Below are 24,864 nucleotides of genomic sequence, written 5' to 3'. Positions count from 1 at the left end.
TAATCATCCTTTTGATATTTTAGATGGCTTTAATATACCTTTAAAAACTCTGAAAACTTACAATTTTGACATCAAGTATGTTCACTATAATCATATGCAGGGAATATAGTGATTATAAATAATTCAATAAGTACTTGAAATCTGAAGATGATAAATAAAGTCCAAACCTGCATCTCTCCTTTCTCATCAGGCTTAGCTGGTTTTGCAGCCTCAGTAGCTGAATTTTTCAAACTTTCTTTGCTACAGCGCAGAAGTACTTCTACTACATATAAAGGATCCAGTTCACCAGAATTAGGCTAGAAAAAAAACAAGATAAAAGGAACTTATTATGTCTTAAAAACTGATGGAAAAATTTTAAGTTTTATATGTACATGGACTATGTTCTCAGCATTTAGCATTATGATAATGGCACATACTGCACAGTAAATATTTATGTCATGATATGAAGGCTGTCCTTCTTTATCCTTCAACATGCTCCACTGGATGAGAAAACATAGAAATTAGTTGAAACTTCAGAATTCAGATGAGATTTTATGTTCAAGATGGTATGGCTTGATACTTATGAATTTAAACAGTATGAGTTCTTAACTATGACATAAAATGCCATTTCAAGTTTCTAATGATTAATCATTTTATTATATCAGAATTAGAAAAATAAACTGTAAGAAATTAAGTGTCAGAAAACAAATCTGTTATCTTCAAATTATCCTAATTAAACAACATGAAAATTATCCTCATAGCACCTCTACAATGTGTTTTTATACCATTGTATTAAGACTTTATTAAAAGACTTTTGTCTTTTATATTCTCTAATAAAAACATGATTGTTGAGATACAAGGATTAATTGCATGTGCAATTTATGATAATTTGTTTGACAGCAATGTCTTTCAAACAGCAGTAAGACCTTTTTCTTCAGTAAAGAATTCTTCTCTGCTTTTTAATTCAACATGTGAGTGATCTCTTTTGCATAAAATCAATAAAAGGAAAGTTATTTTGATTGAGGAGTGAACATGTCAAAGAAATGACTGCTTAGTATCCCCCCAAGCAGTTACTGTTCAAAACTGGAAAACTTTTAAGAAATAAACCCATACCTACGATCTATTTCTGTAATCAACTACCAACTGCTTAACAATGGTAAAATATACTTCCAAATACAAACCAAAAATACAATCACAGTTATCTTAAATTACTGAGTTCAACTTTCTGAAAGCATAAGCTCCATTCCTCAAGAAAACCCAGTTTTTTTTCTTCAACTGGGTTTTTTTTCCCCCTCAACATACTTTTTTTCAAATTATGGTTATTTTTAAAGAAGTTTCAAAACATTCTCCACTTCGGTATAGACACAAAAGCCAAATAGTATTTTCAATTAGGTCTGTAACTGCAAAGATTATGTATTATGTAGAGCTTAGTCAATATAAAATAATTTTATAAACTGAGCCAAATAGTTATGACCCAACTGTTAATTCTTCCAGGGGACAAATGACTGTAAGGAGAATCAAGGACTATTATCTTTAGTTTTCCAGATGGGAAAAAACCCACTGTGTGAGACACATTCTACAGTCTCATTAATGAACTAACTCCAAAATGTTAGATGACAAATAAGTATTTAAACAAAAATAATCTAAGATTTATCAACAATCTGTAATGTAGAGAATTTAAAACTGTCTTACTAGGTTTAGCTCCAACTCCACAGATTTTTTTCAATTTAATATTCTCCCTCTGTGAGCTATATCACAGAAGTGACTGTCAGAACTCAAGTATATCATATGTAATTTTTGTAAAGCTATCAAAATCACTCTCAACATTCCAGAAATATTCCTTAAGTGTTATGACAGAAGCACACCTCAAAAACTTTAGTGTGGCATCAAATGGAAATTTGCTGTTAAAAATATTTCTTAAGATTACACAACTGCTCTTTTCAATGAACTACTTCTAAGCTCTGTTCTGTGGTAAAGATGGGTAACATCGTCCTTCACATAAAAAAGAAAATAGTTATTCAGATGTTCTATTTGGCTTTTCAATGATTGTCTTAGTATAAATTCTTTATTTTTTTTTTTTAGTATAAATTCTTTAAATTTGTATGACTATCTCCTTATTTTTAACTTCTTAATCATATAATTGAACTATATTTTTCCTAACTTTTCATTCTTTTAAAAACATGGCTAATTTCCTACTATAAATGGAAATTTTCAGATTAAAATGTAATTTTGATTATCTCAAGTTTGTAGAATGTAAACAAATAATATAAAATAAATGTTGACAAGAACATTTGAATCTCTTTAAAATGCTTAAACTATTTTCTTTTTCAATGTATATTCTTCCTCTCTCTCTACCAAACCTTATTAACCTATAAAACTCTTTGACTTAGTATTCTGATAGGTTACATAATCAATAAGAAAGTAGTCCATGTTTTTAGTAAACAAATGTAAGCAACTTAGTGGGAAAATCAGTTTTACCATCAATTTAAACAGAAAAAAAGTGAAATGTGTTCTTCTCTATTCCCCATTCCATATTTGCCTAAAATAATTCTCATCAACCCGCACCACTTTTAAACACGGATTAAGGACCAAAAGAGAAATCATTTAAAAACTTGTTTACTGTGTGTATAAATGTAATTATGTTAGGGATAATTTTTCTCCCTTAAAAATATAAAACCTGAGATCAACTACCAGCATGACAGCACGAGGAGTTTTTACAAACCCACCTCCCAAGCAAACTTAAGAAAGTTATAAAAAACCAACCATGTAAAGTTGGTTTTGGAAATGGTTCTAAAGACATACACCATATGAAGAAACATCTATTCAAGAAAATACACTAAAATTCGTTAGAAACAACGTAAGTCTGATATCTAAGCCAAGATCACTCCCACTTCATTCTTCCTAACTCAGCAAGACAGAAACTGCAGACTACTGAAGGCAAAAAACATAGCAAGGCTCCCTTTTCCCCGAAGCTCTCTCAGTTGGAGGGCAATTTTCCGAAGAGGGGTAGGATGGCAGCATTTCTTAACTTGCTCCCACCTACCCATTGCTGAGGCTAAGTTCTGGGCAAGTGAATCTGAGAAGTAGGGGTTCCCTTCTTCTGCCCAGCCACCAGTGGTTGGCCAGAGACTCTATCTTACATGTGTGGGACTGCTGAGAATGCTGGGGCCTCAACTGCTCTTGCTTACCTGACTGTTAAGGCACTGCTGTCATGCTGGGAGAGGCAAGCTGTAAATACTTGAGGCTACTGCCTCCATGCTTTACCTGCCAGGTCCTTACCTAAACACTTTAGGACATGCTAGGTAAAGCCAGTTTTGAGGCGGGGGGGGGGGGGGGGGGGGGGGGTGGTGGTGGAAAAGACTGCTTGGGATTCTTTCTCTCCCTCTTTCTCTGCTCCTCAATCCAGCTAATCACTAACTTAATAAACAAGCAAATAACAATATGCCTGTGAGAGGGGAGGGAAAGAGGGACCAGTACCAAGAGTACTACATTATTTAAAATGTCCAATTTCAAAGAAAAAACGTTAAGACATGAAAAGAAAAGTATGATCCAAGACCTATGTACCAGAAAAAAAGCAACAAACAGAATAAAGTACATATCAGAGTCATCAGATGTTATATTAAACAAAGACTTAATGGTAGCCAGTATGTTCAAACAAGTAAAGGAACCATAATTAAAGAAGTAAAGGAAGGTACAATAACAATATCATATCAAATAGAGTATCAATAAAGACAGACATGATAAAAACAAACAAAAAGGAAATCCATGAATTCATTATATACAATGCCTGAAATGAAAAAAATCACTAGAAGGGCTCAAGAGATCTGAAGTAGAAGAAAACAGCAGCACATCTGAAAACAGGCTGACAGAGATTATGCAATCCAAAGAACAGCAGGGGGAAAAGGTGACAAATGAACAGAACCTCAGAGAAATGTAGGATAACAATAAGTACAACATACCCATATGTGAGTCCCAGGAGAGAAAGGGCTGAAAAAATATTTGATGAAATAATGGCTGAAAACTCCCAAATTAATTGAAAAACATTAATCTACGTATCCAGAAAACTCAATGGATACCAAGTAGAATGAATATAAGGAGATGAAAAAACAGACACATCACAGTAAAAATGCAGAAAACCGGGGCGCCTGGGTGGCTCAGTCGGTTAAGCGGCCGACTTTGGCTCAGGTCATGACCTCACGGTCCGTGAGTTCAAGCCCCGCGTCAGGCTATGTGCTGACAGCTCAGAGCCTGGAGCCTGTTTCAGATTCTGTGTCTCCCTCTCTCTGACCCTCCCCCGTTCATGCTCTGTCTCTCTCTGTCTCAAAAATAAATAAACATTAAAAAAAATTTTAAAAAAAATGCAGAAAACCAAATACAAGGAGAAGACTCTTGAAAGCAGCAAGAGAAAAAGGACTCATCTCTCACAAAGGACCAGAACAAGATTAACAGCAGAAACTTCTCAGCACAATGAAGAACAGAAGGCAGTGCATTGGCATATTCATAGAAAAACACTTGTGAGCCAAGAATCTATTTATCCAGGAAAGTTATCATTCAATAAAGACATTCCCAGAAAAAGAAAAACTGACACAATGTGTTGTTAGCAGATCCGCTTTGTTAAGTGTCCGACTCTTGATTTCAGCTCAGTTCATGATCTCACGGTTTGTGAGATCAAGCCCCATGTCTGGCTCTGCACTGACAGCACAAAGCCTGCTTGGGATTCTTTCTCTCCCTCTTTCTCTGTTCCTCCCCTGCTCGTACTCTCTCTCAAAAAAAAAAAACAAAAACAAAAAAAAAACTTTAAAAATAATTAAAGAATTATTTCTTTTTCTATTAAATGACTTAAAGGTAAAATCAACATGTATATATTGAATTGTTAAGTCTATAATATATAGAAATGTTTGCCAATAATTTGCCAATAATACCACAAAGTAAGTGGGTAGGAGCAAAGTTGTACTGAGCTAAGGCAGTAACTCCAATGGTAACCTGAATCCAGAGGAACCAATAAAAGGTACCAGAAATGATAAATGATGAGATTAATATAACAAAAACTATAAATACTTGCTCTCCTTTTGTCTAGAAATTGCATTATTGCCCCTGCCCTGAGCCTCACAAACAAATAACCTATCAACTATACTCACTATAGCACTCCTACTAATTTGTCTCTAAGCTTCTTTGTACGTCATAAAACTATATTAATAACTGTAATGTGTATTGTTGGGTTCATAGCATTTGCAGACTATACCACAAAAAAGAGGGAAAATGGAATAAATGCATACAGGAGTAATAGTTCTACATCTCACTGGAATTCAGTATAAATCTGAAACTTATTCTATTAACTTAATATGGAAATATTAAATATTAAATATTGAGCCCTAGCAAACACTAAGAAAATAACAAAAAAAAGAGAGAGAAAAATATAAATTATAGAAAAAGAAATCATCAAATAAACTGAAATGTTATGTTAGAAAATAAGCACTGAATGCAAAACTAAAGGAGTAGAAAAACAAGAAATGAGACTATTGAAAACAAAAAGCATAATGAAAGACACAAATCCAACTATATCAATAACAGTAAAGGTGAATGGATTAACCAATCGATTAAGCAACCCCATCAATAGGCAGAAATTTTTCAGAATGAATAAAAAAAGATCTAACTATGCAGTCTGTAAGAGACAAAGTTGAACCTCAATGACACAAGATTTAAAATAAAAAGATGGAAAAAGGTGTATCATGTAAGCAACAAAAAAAGGTGACATAACTATGCTAATTTCAGATAAATTTCTACTTTAATAGAAAACAAAAACACATAAAGCAAAAAATGACAGAAATGAGAAGAGACATAGACAATTCAAAAACAATAGTTGAGGGACCCCTGGGTAGCTCAGTCAGTTAAGCATCTGACTGTGGATTTCAGCTCAGGTCATGATCTCCCTGCTTAGGATTTTTGCTCTCCTTTTCTCTCTCTCACTCTTTCAAAATAAACTTTAAAACGAAACAAAAATAATAGTTGAGACTTTAATGTCTCACTTTTAATAATGCACAGAACAACTAAACATAAAGATCTGCAAAAAAGAAACAGAAGACATAAACAACACTATAAACCAACCAGACCTAATACACATCTATAGAATATCTCAACCAAAAAATACATTCTTCTCAACTGCACATAAAACATTCTGCAGGATAGACCACATGTCAGGCCATTAAACAAATATCAATAAATTCAAAAGGAATGAAATAATACCAATTATTTCTCAATAACAATGGAATGACATTAGAAATCAAATATAGGGGGCACCTGGGTGGCTTAATCAGTTAAGTGTTCGACTTTGGCTCAAGTCATAATCTCACAGTTCGTGGGTTTGAGTCCTGCATAGGGCTCTGTGTTAACCAGAGCCTGGAGCCTGCTTCAAATTCTGTGCCTCCCTCTCTCTCTGCCCCCCCCCCCCCCCCCCACCCCCCCGCTCAAAAAAAAACATTAAAAAAAAAAAAAAAAAAAGACATAAATTTGGGAATTTCACAAATATATGGAAATTAACACATTCCTAAATAACCAGTGAGTCACAGAAGAAATCAAAAGGGAAATTAGAAAATACCTGGAAGTGAATGAAAATGAAGAAACAATATACCAAAACCTAAGGGATGCAGTTAAAATATCTGCAGGGAAATTAACAAGCATAAATGCCTATATTAAAATGAAAGAAAGACCTCCAATTAATAACTTAACCTCCCACCTTAAGACAATAAAAAAGAACAGCAAACTAAACCTAAAGCTAACAGATGGAAGGATTAATAAAGGAGCAGAAATTAAGAAAATGAAAAATACAAAAAAAAAAACCCAAAAAACCCAATGAGACCAAACAGCTGGTTCTTTGAGAGCAACAAAATTGACAAACGTTTGGCTAGATGAAAGATTCAAATTATTAGAATGAAAAATCAAAGACGGACATTACTGGCCACCTTATGGAAATAAATTGGATTACAAAGTAATATGATGAACAACTGTGTACAAGTAAATTAGGTAACCTAGATGAAATGGACTAATTTCTAAGAAAGCAAATCAATGAAACGAATTCAAGAAGAAATAAACAATCTTGAAAAGACCTATAAAACTGACTTAGTAATCATAAACTACCTACAAGGAAAAGCCGAGGCCCAGGTGCCAAATTCTTCCAATTAAAAAAAATAATAACATGAAAAGATGCTCAACATCGCTCATCAGGGAAATACAAATCAAAACCACACTCAGATATCACCTCACGCCAGTCAGAGTGGCCAAAATGAACAAATCAGGAGACTATACATGCTGGAGAGGATGTGGAGAAACGGGAACCCTCTTGCACTGTTGGTGGGAATGCAAATTGGTGCAGCCACTCTGGAAAACAGTGTGGAGGTTCCTCAAAAAATTAAAAACAGACCTACCCTATGACCCAGCAATAGCACTGCTAGGAATTTACCCAAGGGATACGGGAGTACTGATGCATAGGGGCACTTGTACCCAATGTTTATAGCAGCACTCTCAACAATAGCCAAATTATGGAAAGAGCCTAAATGTCCATCACTGATGAATGGATAAAGAAATTGTGGCTTATATACACAATGGAGTACTACGTGGCAATGAGGAAGAATGAAATATGGCCCTTTGTAGCAACATGGATGAAACTGGAGAGTGTGATGCTAAGTGAAATAAGCCATACAGAAAAAGACAGATACCATATGTTTTCACTCTTATGCGGATCATGAGAATCTTAACTGAAACCCATGGGGGAGGGGAAGGGAAGAAAAAAAAGAGGTTAGAGTGGGAGAGAGCCAAAGCATAAGAGACTCTTAAAAACTGAGAACAAACAGGGCTGATGGGGGGTGGGAGGGAGGGAAGGGTGGGTGATGGGTATTGAGGAGGGCACCTTTTGGGATGAGCACTGGGTATTGTATGGAAACCAATTTGACAATAAATTTCATATATTGAAAAAATAAATAAATAAAAATAAATAAAAAAAAATAATACCAGTTCTTCAAAAACTCTTCAAAAAACAGAAGAGAAGGGGAACACTTTCAAACTCATTATGAGGTCAGCATTAATCTGTTACCAAACTCAAAGACATCAAAAGAAAACTACAGACATATATCTCCTGTGAATGTGAATGCAGAAATCTTGTGCAATATACCAGCAAACTGAATCCAGCAACACATAAAAAAAAAATAATAATAATAATAATCCTCCTGGCAGGATTTACCCAAGAATCCAAAATTGGTTTAACAGGTGAAAACCAATTAATCTAATACACTGTTATCAGAATAAATACAAGATAGAATAAAAAATAACCCCATGATTATCTGAATAGGTACATAAAAAGCATTTGACAAAATACAACAATCTTTCATGATAAAAACACTCAACAAACTAGGAACAGAAAGAAACTTCCTGAACTTGTTAAAGGACACTTACCAAAACCCAAAGCTAACATCATTGTTAATAGACAAGGCCTGGACATTTTCCCTCTAACTTAGGAAAACAACAAGCATATCTGCTCACTATTAATACAGTACTCAAAGGTTTAGACAGAATGATTAGGCAAAACGAAAACAAAACAAAAAGACCTAAAATGTATTCACACTGGGAAGAGGGAAGTAAAACCATCTCTATTTGCAGACACAATAGGGCCCTGTATACAGAAAATAAAGTGTATAATTCATACTTGAAAAACAATAAATTACTAATTAAAGAATACCTAAATAAGAGGGAAAATATGCTACGTTCATGACTGAAACACTTATTATGTTAAGACAGCAATATTCTCCAAACTGATCTATAGATTCATGTGCAAGCCATCTGAGAAACCCAGCTGACTTCTTTGTAAAAACTGACAAGCAGATAATCAAATTCATGAGGAATTTTAAGGATCCCAGAATAGCCAAAACAATCTTGAAAAAGAAGAACAAAGCTGGAGAACTCCTAAGTCTACTTTTTTGAAACTTAACTACAAAGATACGGTAAATGAAGACAATATGATACTGGCATTGGGACAGACACAGAGGTCAACAGAATGGAACTGAGAGCCCAGAAATAAACCTATGTCTATGATCATCTGAGATTTGATAAGGATGACAAGATTATTTAAAGAGGAAAGAATTTCCCAACAACCAGGGTTAGGACAAGAATGGAGCTGGATCCTTCCCTTATACCACATACAAAAATTAACTGAAAATGGATCAAGGGCCTAAATATAAGGGCTTAAACAATAAAACTCTTAGAAGAAAACACAGGGGTACATCTTCATGACCTTGATGTTGGTAGCAGTTCCTTTCTTTTGTTTGTTTTTTAATGTTTATTTATTTTTGAGAGAGAGCAGAGAGAGCGAACAAGAAGAGACAGGAGGTGGGAAGAGCGGGGTGTGTGTGGATAGAACAGAGGATCTGAAGCGAAGTCTGTGCTGACAGCAGAGCCTGATGTGGGACTTGAATTCATGAACCGTAAGGTCACGACCTGTGCCTAAGTCAGACACTTAACTGACTGAGCCACCAGGTGCCCCCTGGCCATAGTTTCTTATATAGGACACCAAAACTATAAGTAACAAGAAAAAAAAAATTGATTAATTGGATTACATCAAACTAAAACCTTTTGTGCTACAAAGGACACTATCAAGAAAGTAAAGACAAGACAGAAAACGGGAGAAAAATATTTGGAAATCAGGTATCATAAAGAACTCGTAACTTAGAAATAAAAAGAAAACTCAATTTCAATTTGAGCAAAAGAGCTGAAGACATTTCTCCAAAGAATATACAAATGGCCAATAAGCACATAAAAAGAGGGGTGCCTGAGGGCTCAGTCGGGTGAGCGTCAACTTTGGCTCAGTTCATGATGTCATAGGCTGTGGGTTTGAGCCCCCATCTCAGGCTCTATGATGATAGCCTGGAGCTTGGAGCCTGCTTCAGATCCTGTGTCTCCCTCCATCTCTGCCCCTTCCTTGCTTGCACTCTGTCTCTCTCTCTCTCAAAAATACATAAGCATTAAAAATAAATAAAAAATAAAATCTAAAAAAGCACACAGAAAGATCCTTGACAGTATTTAGTCATCATGGAAATACAAATCAAGACCACAACGAGATACCATTATACATCAAAAGTAATACAAAGTTAGGTATTAAGGGTTGATGAAGATGTGAAGAAATCAAAACCCTCATACACTGCTACTGGCAATGTGAAAGGGTGCAGACACTTGAGAAAACAACCTGGCAGTTCTTTAAATGGTCATACAGTATCCATAGGACCCAGCAATTTCACACCCAAGAGAAATGAAAACATATGTCCACACAAAAACTTAGACATGGATGCTTACAGGCACATTATTCATAATAGCCCAAAGGTGGAAACAGTCCAAGGATAAACAAAACATAGTGTATTTGTACAATGGAATGCTATTCAATCATAAAAAGAAATGAAGTGCTGACATATCCAACATGCTTAAACCCTGAAAACATTATGCTAAGCCAGACACAAAAGACCACATACCACATCATGATTCAATTTAATGAAATTTTCAGAATAGGCAAATCTATAGAGAGCAGATCAGTAGTTGTTTAGGACTGAGGGTATGGGAAGATAGGGTGGGATGACAAAAGTTTCCTTTTCCTTCTGAGGTGATGAAAATCTTCTGAAATTGTGGTGATGGTGAATATACTAAGTCACTGAGTATAGTGTGTAAATACTATCTCAATAAAACTGATGAAAAAAGAAACACATGCAATATGTAAACCCTGTAGTGAAAAAAAAATAGCACTTCAGTACATTGTAGGTAAAAATATTCTGCCCTAGCAAATTCCCTTAAATACAGACAAGTTATAGAATGAATAAACTGGCAACGGCTTTTCCATCATGAGTTATCTAAGTATGAATGGAACCACAACATTTAGCATTTACTGCCACACTTTCCAATGTACACAGAAAACAGAACTTAACAGCTGTCAGAAGTTTCAATAAAGACTACCATCCTTTAAAGTGCTTCTCAAGGAAAATCTTATCTATGTTACTAATAATTATTCCTAAAGAAAATAATGCGTGTGTGTATGGAAAGGAGAAGAGGTAGGCAAGCATTTAATAGTTTCTCATAGTAAAGGTAGTGAAATAGAAAATATAAAAGGCTCTAAGTCAGAGCTAGTCACAACTCAAATGAATAATACTGATGCAATCTTTGTCAAGGTTAAAATCCCAAGCTTCACTTCATTATGTGTTTTTAAAAAAGCGGAAGGACAGAATGAAAGAGGCAACTTTATCCAGTTTAATACTGTTAGACTCAATAAAGCCAACTTTTTTTGAAACCTTACCATCACTAACACTCCCCCCCAACTTCCCACACAAGTCTGTCCATTTTAGTTCCTCAGTCTCCACCATGTGAACCCTTCTATTACCATCCTCCTTCTGACTCACTCCTGAAAGAGTAAGAGTCTCCTTAAATTGACAAACTTGCGTCTACTATGCTATCTCTTCCAATATCCTTCAAACACTGTAACAATACAGTAACTTCTGATCAGATCAATCCCTCCCTCAAAAATAAACATTAAAAAAACTAACAACCAAACTAAATGCAAGCAAACCAATCAGCCAACCAACTCATCTTCAAACATATGTTCTACCATTGTTTTCACATGTTTAGATTGAGACCCATTATACTCAAATGTATATTTTAACTATTTTCCATGATTAACTTCAATACTTTTAAAAATTTTACTCTTTAACTGAAATGTTCTGGGCCTGCTGCACATCGCTGCTCCTCCAGTGGTAAATATTCATTAAATGAATACTACTCTTTCTTCAAGGTTCCTTTGAAAGTTTCAATTATCTTCCTAATTAGATGCCATCTCTAATAGCTCAGACATAATTTCTTCTTCTTCTGTGCTACAAATGCACTTTACTTACATCTTTACTAAAATACTTATACTATCCTGCCTTTTATTTTAATTATCTGCTTTCTGCTGTTCACCAAAAGATGTAAGCACAGAGATTTTGCGTGTGGCCAATGAATGCTTATTAAATTGGGATCCAAGTGTGACAATACTTAAAAAACAAATCTTATAATTACTAATGAAGATGGTAATTTATCAAAATGGTAAAAACAAACTGAATATCCTTAAGAAGTTCTTCAGTGGGATTAATCACAGATCACTCACAAAAACACCCATTACAAACCTATGAACTTAATTGTTTCTCCAAAACAAATGCTTCAGTATCTCCAAATTCATTTACATTTATCAGGAATAACTTCCAATCCGAAAGCTTAATTCCTACATGTTTTAGTCACAGGTGGGAAAAAGAAGTTAATGACAATAAAATCATAATGGTAAACCTCATGAGAATGCAGATACCATCTTATGAAAACTATTCATTTTTAAAAATAAGGAAAAATATACATGGAGACACAAAATATCTTGCCTGAGGTTACACACTGACAGAAAACATAACAGACGGAATGGCTAACTTAATTTCAAGACAGTCACTGACGTAACAAGTTAACAAAATCTTCCTTGATTTTATATACAAATAATCTTTCCAAAATATTTATATAAATAATGACCAAAGTAAACTTCATTACTGTCTTCCTTTAGAGGGAATAAGTAAATCTAGCTCTTCTAATACCTTTTCTTCAAATCTGTATTATATACCTGAATCAAAATTCTAATTTTCAGTGTCAGAAGATAATTTTTTCTAATATTCAGTTTAAAGAGTAAAATTATAAAAAGTACTAATGAATTCAGAGAAGACATGCATATTGTAATGAAATTAAAATCTGTGGTTGTTAGGAAAACAACCACAGCACTTTAAGGATAAAATTTAAGATAATTCAAAACCTTAATTCCTCATGGTAGAATTTAATACAGCTTCTCTTAAAGTAATGCTATCTCTACTTTGATCAATTTCATGAGTCTGAAAAAACTTCACGAAAAATTTATATATGATTCTACCTCAAGGGAAATGGCTTACCTTGACATTTGACTTTTTGGAGAAATTTACCACTACTCCCCAGCCAAAATCATCTCCTTCATTCTTTACCTAAAAAGAAAAGGAAGCAAGTAAACAAGAACATTTATGTCAAAAGACAATTGTAGACTTCCATGCCCATGTTATATATAGGCTAAGAAAACTTTGCGTTTTCCTGGTAAAATATTTGTTGAAAGATCACTATTAAACATAAGTAAAAGATTATTAGCCTTAAAGAAAGAAATCACCACCAAATTTCACAGGCCTCTAGAATAGCAATAGGAATCTCTCAACTGGCAATCAAATTTTTAAAATGATATGATGCATATGTTCTGAAAATATCTGAAATCTTTCTATATTTTATAGCTAATGACTTCAACCAGTTCTTAAAACTACCTACAAAACCGCTTCTATTTTTTGATTACTGGAAATATTTTATTTCCAAGAGTGTCTACTTCAATTTATATCCCCCAAGATGAAAATCAGTGTAGATTAAAAGGTCTTCACCCATGACCCTATCCCCAATCAATCCCATGTGAAATGTGTAAAAACAATATAATTAATACAGATCAAGTCTTGTAGCAGGAAGCATTTGTACAAGAAAAAAAAAAATTAAGGGGCGCCTGGGTGGCTCAGTCGGTTGAGCGTCTGACTTAGGCTCAGGTCACGATCTTGCGGTTCAGTTCATGAGTTTGAGCCCTGCGTCAGGCTCTGTGCTGACAGCTCAGAGCCTGGAGCCTACTTCGGATTCTATGTCTCCCTCTCTCTCTGTCCCTCTGCCACCCCTCTCAAGAAGTAAACACTAAAAAATTAAAAACAAAAAATTAAAATCTTGATCCAAAAAATATTAAATACTGAAACATCCAAATAATTTACAAAAAAATGACATACCTTTACCAAACGACCTGGCTGTAGAAATGGTAAGCAGTATTTTGGTTTGTGAATATATTCTTCAATTTCTTTACCCAGTTTGGCAAGCTGCTGTCTAATCTTATAATAGATGACAACACTTTCCTCATTTGGTATTACTATTTTATTATACTGTTCTTCTGAGTTCTTTACCTCTGTAAATAAAACACATACAAAATATTTAAAAAATATACTTACATAAATTTTATAAAAGATACCTCTGTTTTCCTACTACAAATGTGGAAAAGAAAGTCAGCCTGCATTGATAACTGTAAGTCATCCTGTGTCTTTTCTCCTTTCTACATTAAGGTGCCACATTAAAGTTCCTCAACTCACTAACTGTCAATCCTCAAAGTGAGTCTGAATTGGCAGACATGTGATAAACTGTTTCACTCCTATGGATGTGGGAAGGGGGTTACTTATACTAGGCCTATCCTGCTCAATACAGCACTGTCCTGTAAAACTTTCTGTGATGGTAGAAATGTACTTTGTCAGCCTTTTCCAATATATTGCCAGCAGACACTAGCCATATGTGGCTATTTAAATTAAAATTAATTCAAAATTAATATTTAGTTCCTCAATAGCACTAGCACCATTTCAAATTCTCAACTGCCATATGCGGTTACTGACTGACTTCTGTACTTGAATAGCACAGATATAGAACATTTCCACCACTGTGTAAAGTCCCACTGGATAGAACTATTTTGGATCTTTTAAATAATATGCTGCTTTCACTTTCAGCAAGAATCCAGTTTGCTACTGACATCAGACTTTTACCACCACCAGGGTGTAGGTCGCTAAAACTGAGGACTGGCAATTCAACTACAGTTCTTTCTCTACTGAGTCAGTGGCCAAAACAGAGGCCCCTTTCCAGAAGTGTCCTCTCAATCTAACCATTTGATACCACTCCCTGCTCTGATTCTTGCACCTAGTGCTGACTTCCCTTCTTCACTCATTTCATTACACCTCCATCCCATTGTGAACAAACACTATTTCAACTGGGGTAAAACACACAAACCATAAAACTCACCATTAATACATTTACTACATTCACAACATATGCAACTATCACCACCAATCACTTCTAGAATATTTTCACTCCTCCAAATGGAAACTCCATACTCATTAAGTAAACACTCCTCATTCCCTCCTTCCCTTAGTCCTTGACAACCTTTCTGTCTGTATGGATTCTAGATATTTCACATATATGTAATCAAATATATGTGCCCTTTGTGTTTGGCCTCCCTCACTGAGCATGTTTTCAAGGTTTAACCACACTGTAGCACAGCATGTATCAGTACTTCACTCCTTTTTATGGCTGAATATTATTCCACTATATAAGTATACCATTTTGGTGATCTGTTTATCAGTTGATGGACATTTGGATTATTTCCACCTTTTGGCTACTGTGAATAGTGTTGTCATGAACATTCATGCACAAGTTTTTGTTTGAAAATACTTTGCTGTTTTTGGTTATATAGCCAAGAGTGCAAGTGTTGGATATTATAATAATTCCATATTTAACTTGTTGAGGAAGTGAACTATTTTCCACCATTACCATACCGTTTTGTTAATTATCTTAAAAAACAAAACAAAACAAAACAAAACAAAACAAAACAAAAAAAACGGGGCACCTGGGTGGCTCAGTTGGTTAAGCATCTGCTTCAGGTCGGGTCATGATCTCACAGTTCATAGTTCAAGCCCCATGTGGAGCTCTGTGCTGACAGCTCAGAGCCTGCAGGCTGCTTCAGATTCTGTCTGTCTCTCTCTGCCCCTCCCCTGCTCACACACACTCTCTCTCTCAAATATAAATAAAACACTAAAAACAATTTAAAAAACAAAAAACAAAAAAACCCAAAACCTATCCTAGTGAGTGTGAAGTGGCATCTCTATGTGGTTATGACTGGCATTTACCTAATAACTAATGATATTGAGCATCTTTTTGTGTGCTTGTTGGCTAATGGTTTATCCTCTTTGTGGAAAAATGTCTATTCAAACATTCTGTCCATTTAAAAATTACATTATTTGTCTTTTCTGTTTGTGAGTTATTGAAAGTTCTTTACATATTCTGGATATTAAACCCTTATGAGATATGTGATTTGCAAATTATCTTCTCCCATTCTGTGGACTTTACTTTTTACTTTATTTACTAGTGGTGTCTATGAAAGCATAAAAGTTTTTAATTTTGATGAAATCAAAATTTATTTACTTTTCCTTTTGTTGCTTCCACTTTCATTGTCTTATATAAGAAATGACTGCCAAATACAAGGTTATGGGGATTTATATCTATGTTTTCTTCTAAGAGTTTTATGGTTTCAGCTCTTCTTTCAGGACATTCATTTAATTGTAGTTAATTTTTTTATATGGTGCGTCTATTTCATTTTTTAAATGTTTGTTTATTTTTGAGAGAGACAGAACGCGAGCAAGGGAGGGGCAGAAAGAGAGAGACACAGAATCTGAAGCAGTCTCCAGGTTCTGAGCTGTCAGCACAGAGCCCGACACGGGGCTCAAACTCACAAACCATAAGATCATGACCTGAACCGAAGTCAGATGCTTAACCGACTCAGGTACCCAGGCGCCCCTCATTTTTTACCTGTGGCTATCCCATTGCTCCAAGAGCATGTGTTGAAAATCAAATGATGAACAAACTGAGGGTTGATGGGGGGTGGGAGGGAGGGGAGGGTGGGTGATGGGTATTGAGGAGGGCACCTTTTGGGATGAGCACTGGGTGTTGTATGGAAACCAATTTGACAATAAATTTCATATATTGAAAAAAAAAGTGAGTCTATTTAAAAACCTAAGTTTTGTTTGTTTTGTTGTTTTTCAAAAAAAAAAAAAAGAAAAAAGAAAATCAACTGATGACAGGTGTATGGATTTACTTCTAGACTCTCAATTCTATTCCATTGATCAAACTCTATGTAATCTGCATGTTTTAATTTCTTTATCCACAAAGTGAAGATAACAAGAGCACCCATTCTCCACAAGACTATAATTAGAGATTAACTGACAAAAGATACGGAAGGAACTTAGCTAAGAGTATAACACACAGTACACACTCAGGGAGGATATTACAAGTTTCATTATTATTTTTATTATCATCTTCAACATTCTCACAGACTGTTCCCTCAAATTTCTGGTCTTCTGCATTTCCTTAGGCATAATACATCATCTTAAGTTATTTTTAAATAAACTGCATGGCTTCTTATAAGAACTGTACTACATTCAATGAAGACTAGAAGCAATTCTTACCACATATATGGCAATAAATATTATTAAAAAAACAATATAAAACTATAAAAGAATATTTGACAGACTAAAGTGAATAAGCAGTTTTATAAGGGGCAGGGGGCGCCTAGATGGCTGAGTCAGTTAAACATCCGACTCCTGATTTCAGCTCAGTTTGTGGTCTCACAGTTCATGAGTTCGAGCCCCAGGTAAGGCTCCACACTGACCATGCAGAACCTGCTAGGATTCTCCCTCCCTCTCTCTCTCTCTCTCTCTCTCTCTCTCTCTCTCTCTGTCTCTCTCTCTCTCTCTCGCAGCCTCCACACTGACCATGCAGAGCCTGCTTGGAATTCTCTCTCTCTGTGTCTGGTCACCTTCCCTCTCTCCCTCTCAAAAATGATAGACTTAAAAAAAAAGAAATTTTGTAAGGAAAACGACACAGAAATGTTAATCCTGCTGCCCCATTTAAAGTTACAAAGTAACACTGGTAGGCATCAATGAAACACTAAGCACTGACAGAATTTGTTTATGGAGACAATAGGGGCTTAAATATTGTTCCCCATCCTCCACTCCAAATCACTTCTGTGCTCAGACCACTTAACTAATGAATCAAAAGTCTGAGACATTTTAAGAAGTCACATGCATTTTGTATCTAAGATTCTAATTACAGCCATACAGAACTTTGTAAGTGTAGAGAAACCTGAGTATAAAAAGCTGGTTTTACTACAGTGCAGCACCATAGGAAAGCCTCAGTATCTTAGGAAACAGCATGTGACAGATATTCTCATAAACTGTTAAGACAGTTAGCAACCAATTTCCTCCTTTTGAGGGAGAGGCAAGGTGGTGGTTCCAAAAATATATTAATATCCTATAATATGTGCACAGATATAGACCTGGGAGTGATGGGGAAAGGACTGCTATTCCCAGTATTGAGCAAATTTTCTAAAAGATTAAAGTTTAAATGGCTTTACTGATCTGTATAGCAATGCTATCAGTAATTAAAACTACTAGATGAGCACTTAACATAAATTATCTCACTCAATTCTTATGAACTGGATGAATTAGATATTATACAAGTGGCTGATATGAGCAAACTTAAGGCTCAGATAGTCTTGAATCAAACCCATATTTAACTTCACAACTCTTGCTATTAACCATTGCGTTATCTATTAATGACACTACACAAAAGATTAAAATTGATTTAGCATTTTCCCTTTCAGTATAAGAACAGTGAAATCCTAGAAGTTTTTCTCTATAGCCCACTGGAAAATCTAATGTGGACTCAGTAAATCAAAATGAAAACATCTCATGTACGCCAGCTATCTAAGTTTGCAAACCACAAGAAGGTATAAAGATTAATTCTATACTTCAAAGACAACAGTCTCCATTTTCATTTGGATATATTTAATATGATGAAAATAATACCAGCTCTCTTGAAAAGGTTCTAGCAGTATCAATAGCAAAAGGAATTATACCCTTCTTCGTAATAACTGAAAATGAGAACAAACTGCATTTAAGATGTATTCTGCAATTTTAAAGCACACAACATAGCCTTTATCACCTAAAACCATCTTCTCCTACACCAACATGACTCTTGGGTCATACCACTCAGTCCTGCAGACTGTAGCAAAGGTGGTACAATTCTGTCATCAATTCTTTTTCAGTACTTAAATTTCTACCTCTTTCACATTTAACTTTTCTACTCAACACTTAATCTTTTTATTAGTATCAAAAGGTCAGAAAAAAAAAAAGGTCTTTCTCCTTTAAAAACATAGGTAGGGAAAGCAGGGATAATTCAAGTACAGGAAGAATCCAGTGTATGTATCGTAGCAATACCAGGAGTTGCAGATTATGTTATTTACAATCCCTTTAAAAGGCAAGTCAGTCAGAACCACCCTGAAAATAACAGCAGCTAGGGCTCAGAGAGACAGAGAACAGGGGATTGAGAAATGATGGTAATGTTTAAGTTCACAGAGTAGGTAGCAGAGACTTTGTCAAAGTCATATTTAATAATCTGAGTCCAGTGAGAAGTCATAAAAAGGGGTTTAAATAAATGGGAAAATACTGAGTTCTCACTCTATCCCCCACCATATCTGGCATACTTTCTAAGGAATTATAAAAGAATAATATAAAGTGAAATTAAAAAGAATTTGTTGGTTGTTAGAATACAGTATTTTTATAAAGAAAAAACATGAAAGGTTGGTGCACCAATGTGCCTATTTCTCTTGGTTATTCAGTAACTAAACCAATCTAACTAATGGCTGTGTATGTGTGTATATAATTATCCCATTCATGCATGACCTAGCGGCAACTGCTTAGTAGGAATATTTAAAAAAAAAATTTTATGTTTGTTTATGAGAGAGAAGGAGAGACAGAGCATGAGTGGGGGAGGGGCAGAGAGACAGGAAGACACAGAATCCGAAGCAGGCTCCAGGCTCTGAGTTGTCAGCACAGAGCCTAATTTGGGCTCAAACCCATGAACCATGAGATCATGACCTGAGGCAAGGTCGGACACTTAACTGACTGAGCCACCCAGGCACCCCAGTAGGAATATTTTAAAGTTTAATTCTTTTTATTTAAAATATTAAGCTGGCTTGTAACCGTATATGTGTTTCAAAGGCAGCATCGGAAATTTCTACATATGAAGCAAAATTAATGAATGTCCTAATCTGATAAAAATACTTAATTTACATCCAAATCCACAATGTACTTAAATCTTACTGATACTGTTTTTTATTCTATTATTATATATAATTACTTTGCAGGAGAAAGATTTATAACCCCTTTAAAAATATGCTTCCTTGACAAAAGAGAATCATTATTCTCTTTGCTAAGGTCATAATTATTCACCAAGACAAATGGCATCAGATACTTAACAAGAAAATAATAAATATAATCTGAAATTACATACATTTGCCATTAATTTTATAAGGTGTATTTTAAAAATTCAAGTTTTGTTTGTGGTATTTAAAGTAAAGGTAAGTCTTAAAACCAGCCAGCTCAGGGGCACCTGAATGGCTCAGTTGGTTGGGCATCTGACTTCAGCTCAGGTTGTGATCTCAAAATTTTGAAGGGGATCTCTCTCCCCCTCAAAATAAATAAACATTGGGGCGCCTGGGTGGCGCAGTCGGTTAAGCGTCCGACTTCAGCCAGGTCACGATCTCGCGGTCTGTGAGTTCGAGCCCCGCGTCAGGCTCTGGGCTGATGGCTCGGAGCCTGGAGCCTGTTTCCGATTCTGTGTCTCCCTCTCTCTCTGCCCCTCCCCCGTTCATGCTCGGTCTCTCTCTGTCCCAAAAATAAAAAACGTTGAAAAAAAAATTATAAAAAAAAAAACCAAAATAAATAAACATTAAAAAGTTTTCCCAAAATATAAAAAATAAAAAACCAACCAGCTCAAGTTTCTTTAATCACCTTTTTTTCAGCCTTGTATTTTTCAGTCAGAGAAGTTACTGAATCTACTCTTACCACATTAAAAAAAAGAATGACCTATGACTTAATAAAAACAGCTTAGCTTAGCAGCACTAGTCCAAGATTCTAATCCTAATTATGCCACCAATCAAACGTATACCCACAGATATTGAGTTAAACTTCCCTAGACCTTTATTTATTCTTAGGCCTTTATTTTTTTTTTTTCAGTCTTCAAATATTTTCATTAGAAGGTCATGTGTTGCCTTCATTTATTTTATTTCTAATTACTGTACATTTACTTTTATGAAAACAAAGCCTGCATTTTCTAATACAAAAAAAAAACCACCCTAAAAATTGTTTCAGGAATGCAGAGAAATATCCAACTTACATAGTGAAAATGTATACCATAAATACTGCTGCAGTGCAGTCATATCTGCATTTCCCTTTATTTATTAATTATCTTGTCTGGGATGTCTGGGTGGCTCAGTCTGTTAAGCGCCTGACTCTGGATTTCGGCTAAGAGTCACTGTGGATTTCTCACAGTTCAGGAGACTGAGCCCCCACATTAGGCTCTGAGCTGTCAGCACAGAGTCTGCTTGGGATTTTCTCTTTCTGCCCCTTCTTCACTTACACACGCCTGTGTGCTCTTTCTCTGCATAAATAAATACATAGTTTTAAAAAACTATCTTGTCTGAAAACATAGAAGATAAAGAACAATTACGAAAAACAGACATTTACAGATACTTCTCAAGTATTACTCAGAATAATCTGTTGGCACTAGATAGCCAATCATAGCACAGCCACAGTAGCAGGATACGCATATGCCCTTTGGTTCATACTACTGTGCATTATTTGGAATATTACTTCCGTATTGCTAAGTGCTATCATAACCATTCTGGTAAGTGCCCATTGGATTACCAGTCCTAAAACTGGTAAAGAGACACAAAATTACTTCCAAAGTTCCCACAGGTGTAGACTGCAGCACTATAAATACCATTCTGACTTTTTGCCCCAAAATCTCTTAAGCAGACTACAGTAACCTCTGTCCTAATTTTACTTCTCTCTAAAGGTATTAAATCCACAACTTTTGCCCAGAGAGTATCTGTCCCAACGGTGATCCTTCATGCCTCCTCTACCCCTGGAACAACCAGAACCTCTGTCTTCAAACAACAGAAGCAAACTGGGAATAAGTGCTCTTGATTAGATTGAGGAAGCACAGACATAAGGTCACTCACTTGCTTTATTTTATTAGGTGTCAAAAAAAGTGTATGCTGTGCCTGTTTTGTGCTGTGTACCGCGAGCAGCTCTTCCAATTTAATGAACTCCTTTGAGGAGTTAGGGTAGTCATATCCAATGACAAATTTCACATCTTCCACAACTAGTCCTCTGGAGGTGACATCTGTAGCAACCAGAATAGGAGCTTTTCCATGTCTGAATTCATTTAGAACCCAGTCATACTCCTGCTGACCCTTGTCACTATGGATACCCATGGTGGGACATCCATCTCTCATTTATCTAGTAAGCTCATCACATCTTTTTTTGGTTTCAACAACAACAAAAATGGTCTTATTGTACTCCTCTCTCATGATCTCTTCTATTAGACGAGTAAGTTTTTCATCCTTTTCTGTATCATGACACACACCTACAATGTGAAGAATGTTGTGGTTTGCACTCAGTTCTAGTGCACTAATGTTTATACGAATGCAGTTCTTTAAGAGAATCTTTAACATGCTGTCTTACTTCTTTGGGCCAAGTCACACTCCACATTAGGGTTTGCCTGTCAGGTCCTATCTGATCCACAATCTTCCTTATTTGGGGCTCGAAGCCCCTAGAAGCATTCCATCTACTTCATCAAGGACAAAGTAGGTGGTTCTTCTCTGACTGGTTTTCCACACTCTAAATAGTCTTCCAGGTAATGCAATACAGATTTCCACACCTCTCTCCAAATCACAAATATGTGGTCCCTGATGCAAGTGGGCTTCCACTGACATGCTCGACAGTATTCAGCAGCTACTTGCTGTACATGTTAGGCCAGTTCTCAAGTTGGTGCCAGCACCAAGCAAACAAACCCATCAGCTCTCTTTAGGAATGGCTGATGGATGTGGAGGAGAGCAGGCAGCAAATAAGACAATGTTTTCCTGGATCCAGTCTGTGCTGCTCCAACCATATCCAATCCACTTGGAGTTAGGAGCTATCACTGACCTTGTAACAGCAGCACGTTCAATAAAATTTGATCTTACAATGACAACCATTACATTTGCAGGCAAGTTTGCCTCATAAAAATTCAGAACGGACTTTGGGCACTTGTGACCTCTAACTGCAATTTGTAATTTCCTTATGCCTTCTATATGTTTCTACCCCTTGCACAGTGTGCCTCGCCAAACCTAAAAATTTGTCTCAAATTTGGGCAGCTCATCAAGATCCCACTTCTTTTTTTGACTAGGTTTTCCCCAGAATTTCCAAACTTCTTTCCAGATAGATGCCCTGCCCTACTTTCCCTCAAATCAAAGTGCACCAAACCTGTGGGTTTCTACTACTTGTTCACTGGCTGGTGACAAGTATTGTTTTACAGTGATAGTCATTTTGTAAGACAATATTTGGAAAGTTATTTCCTCAGTATCTCTGGTTAAGGACATAGAATGGTATCATCCAAAACCAGATCTGCTTTGTTTGTGGCCATCAACTGGGGTTGCTGGGGACAGGACAAACAAATGTATCTGGGGGCTCAATCTTCCAGTGATTGGCGAGTGACTGGTCCCACATGGCTGGTAAAGTCTAATCAGAATCTGAAGGGGAAGCCATGGCACTTAGCAATAAGGATACAGGGATTCAGGGAGAAGGGAGTGCTAGGTCTTTAAAACAACTTGTAAAATGATCACAAAGCTCCTTCCAGTTTTATAGTTTGTAATGAAGAACCCTCTCTTACTTAAGACCTGAAAAATTAACATAAGAAGAAATAACTATGATCTATCATCCATGTAAAGGTAAAGAAAAGAAAAAGAAAAAATAAATTAACACAGTTGGATGTTTTCAGCCTTTTTCCTTTAAGGCACATTATTAAAATTCATTTACTTTTGGCTACATAAAAATTGAACTGATATAAAAGTATCTCAAATTTGCCTTTATTGTTAAATGTATCATAGCACATTTATAAAATGGAAATGTTATGTAGTTATAAATATCATACTTTCAAAAAATACTGGAAATTAAATTTTAAAAAGCCAGAGCTGGTAATGAATGTAAAGTATTAACACAAAGCCAAGGCATAAGGTAAATATTTAACAAAAGGTACTAAATGTAAATATCATTGTTACTTTTATAAAAACTGTATATAGTCATCTCCCCCCTTATCTACAGTTTTGCTTTCTGTGGTTTCAGTTACTTGTGTTCAAATGCATTCTATAAACAGATGATCTGTCAGAAGGTCAATAGTAGCCTGACACTACATCACAATGCCTATGTCATTTACCTCACTTCGCCTCATCAGGTAGGCATTTTATCATCACAAGAAAGGTGTGTACAGTATAATAAGATATTTTGGGGGTGGGGTATGGGAGGTTGGGAGGGAGGGACAGAGAGAGACAAAGAGAGACAGAGACAGAGACAGAAAGAGAGAGAGAGAGACCTTATTCACGTAACCTTTATTACAATATATTGTTACAACTGTCTGTGGTTTCAGGTATCCTGTGGTAATCTTGGAACACATAACAACGGTGGTTAAGGAAGAACTAATGTACTTAATCCCACTTTAAAAAAAACATTTGTATGAGAAAGAAAAAAACTTTGAAGAGCTACAAAGTGTTGTGGCTGGCTCTGTAGGAGGTTACAAGTGATTTTAACTTTCTTCTTTATCTTCCGCTCAATTTTCTGGGGGCTTTTTCTTTATGACTATGCATTATTTTTGTAAGATCTACCCAAAACAGTATTTTCAATCTTTGCCTCTGTTTTGGATTTTAATCAGCTCTGATGATCAGCCAAAATATCCTCTAAGAATCAATTCTACTTGAAAAGAGTTACCACAGAACACTTAGTTTCTCAACTTCAGAAAGCATTATCATAATAGGAGCTAGAAATTCTAAAAAGGCTGAACTCAAATCCCAGTTGAAGTATTAAATTTCCTTAATCATTTACAAACCTGTGCTGTGGCACTCTTTTATATTGAGAAAACATACAAGGGCAAGGCTAATACACACATGCTTCTTACAGGTCAAATTTTAATATACCAGGCTTTTTGTTGTATCATTATTCATCAACATGAGCTATAACGTAATATGACTATAACACTAAATTATATTAAATTTGAACCAACTATAAAGGTATTCTGACAGAGTTTTCTTACTTTTATTTTAAAATGTTCTAGTTGGTTATAATA

At 35.5% G+C, this 24,864-nt stretch overlaps 1 protein-coding gene and 1 pseudogene across 2 annotated transcripts in view; both read right to left on the bottom strand.

The window, feature by feature from the left end:
• The window catches only part of MTREX (Mtr4 exosome RNA helicase), a 117,029-nt gene that overhangs the window by 48,391 nt on the left and 43,774 nt on the right, over nucleotides 1-24,864 (bottom strand). For both annotated transcript variants that reach the window (XM_049649454.1, XM_049649453.1), the window contains exons 17-19: nucleotides 13,842-14,014; nucleotides 12,954-13,022; nucleotides 168-296 (exon numbers count right to left, since the gene is read on the bottom strand). In XM_049649454.1, coding sequence (XP_049505411.1) covers nucleotides 168-296; nucleotides 12,954-13,022; nucleotides 13,842-14,014 — 371 coding nt within the window. The remainder of the gene's footprint in view (nucleotides 1-167; nucleotides 297-12,953; nucleotides 13,023-13,841; nucleotides 14,015-24,864) is intronic.
• LOC125935043 (probable ATP-dependent RNA helicase DDX5) lies at nucleotides 20,425-24,544 on the bottom strand (annotated as a pseudogene).

This window comes from Panthera uncia (assembly GCF_023721935.1).
Source record: "Panthera uncia isolate 11264 chromosome A1 unlocalized genomic scaffold, Puncia_PCG_1.0 HiC_scaffold_17, whole genome shotgun sequence".
In the NCBI taxonomy this organism is placed as follows: Eukaryota; Metazoa; Chordata; class Mammalia; order Carnivora; family Felidae; genus Panthera; species Panthera uncia.
This window is presented reverse-complemented; position numbering and strand designations above follow the sequence as displayed.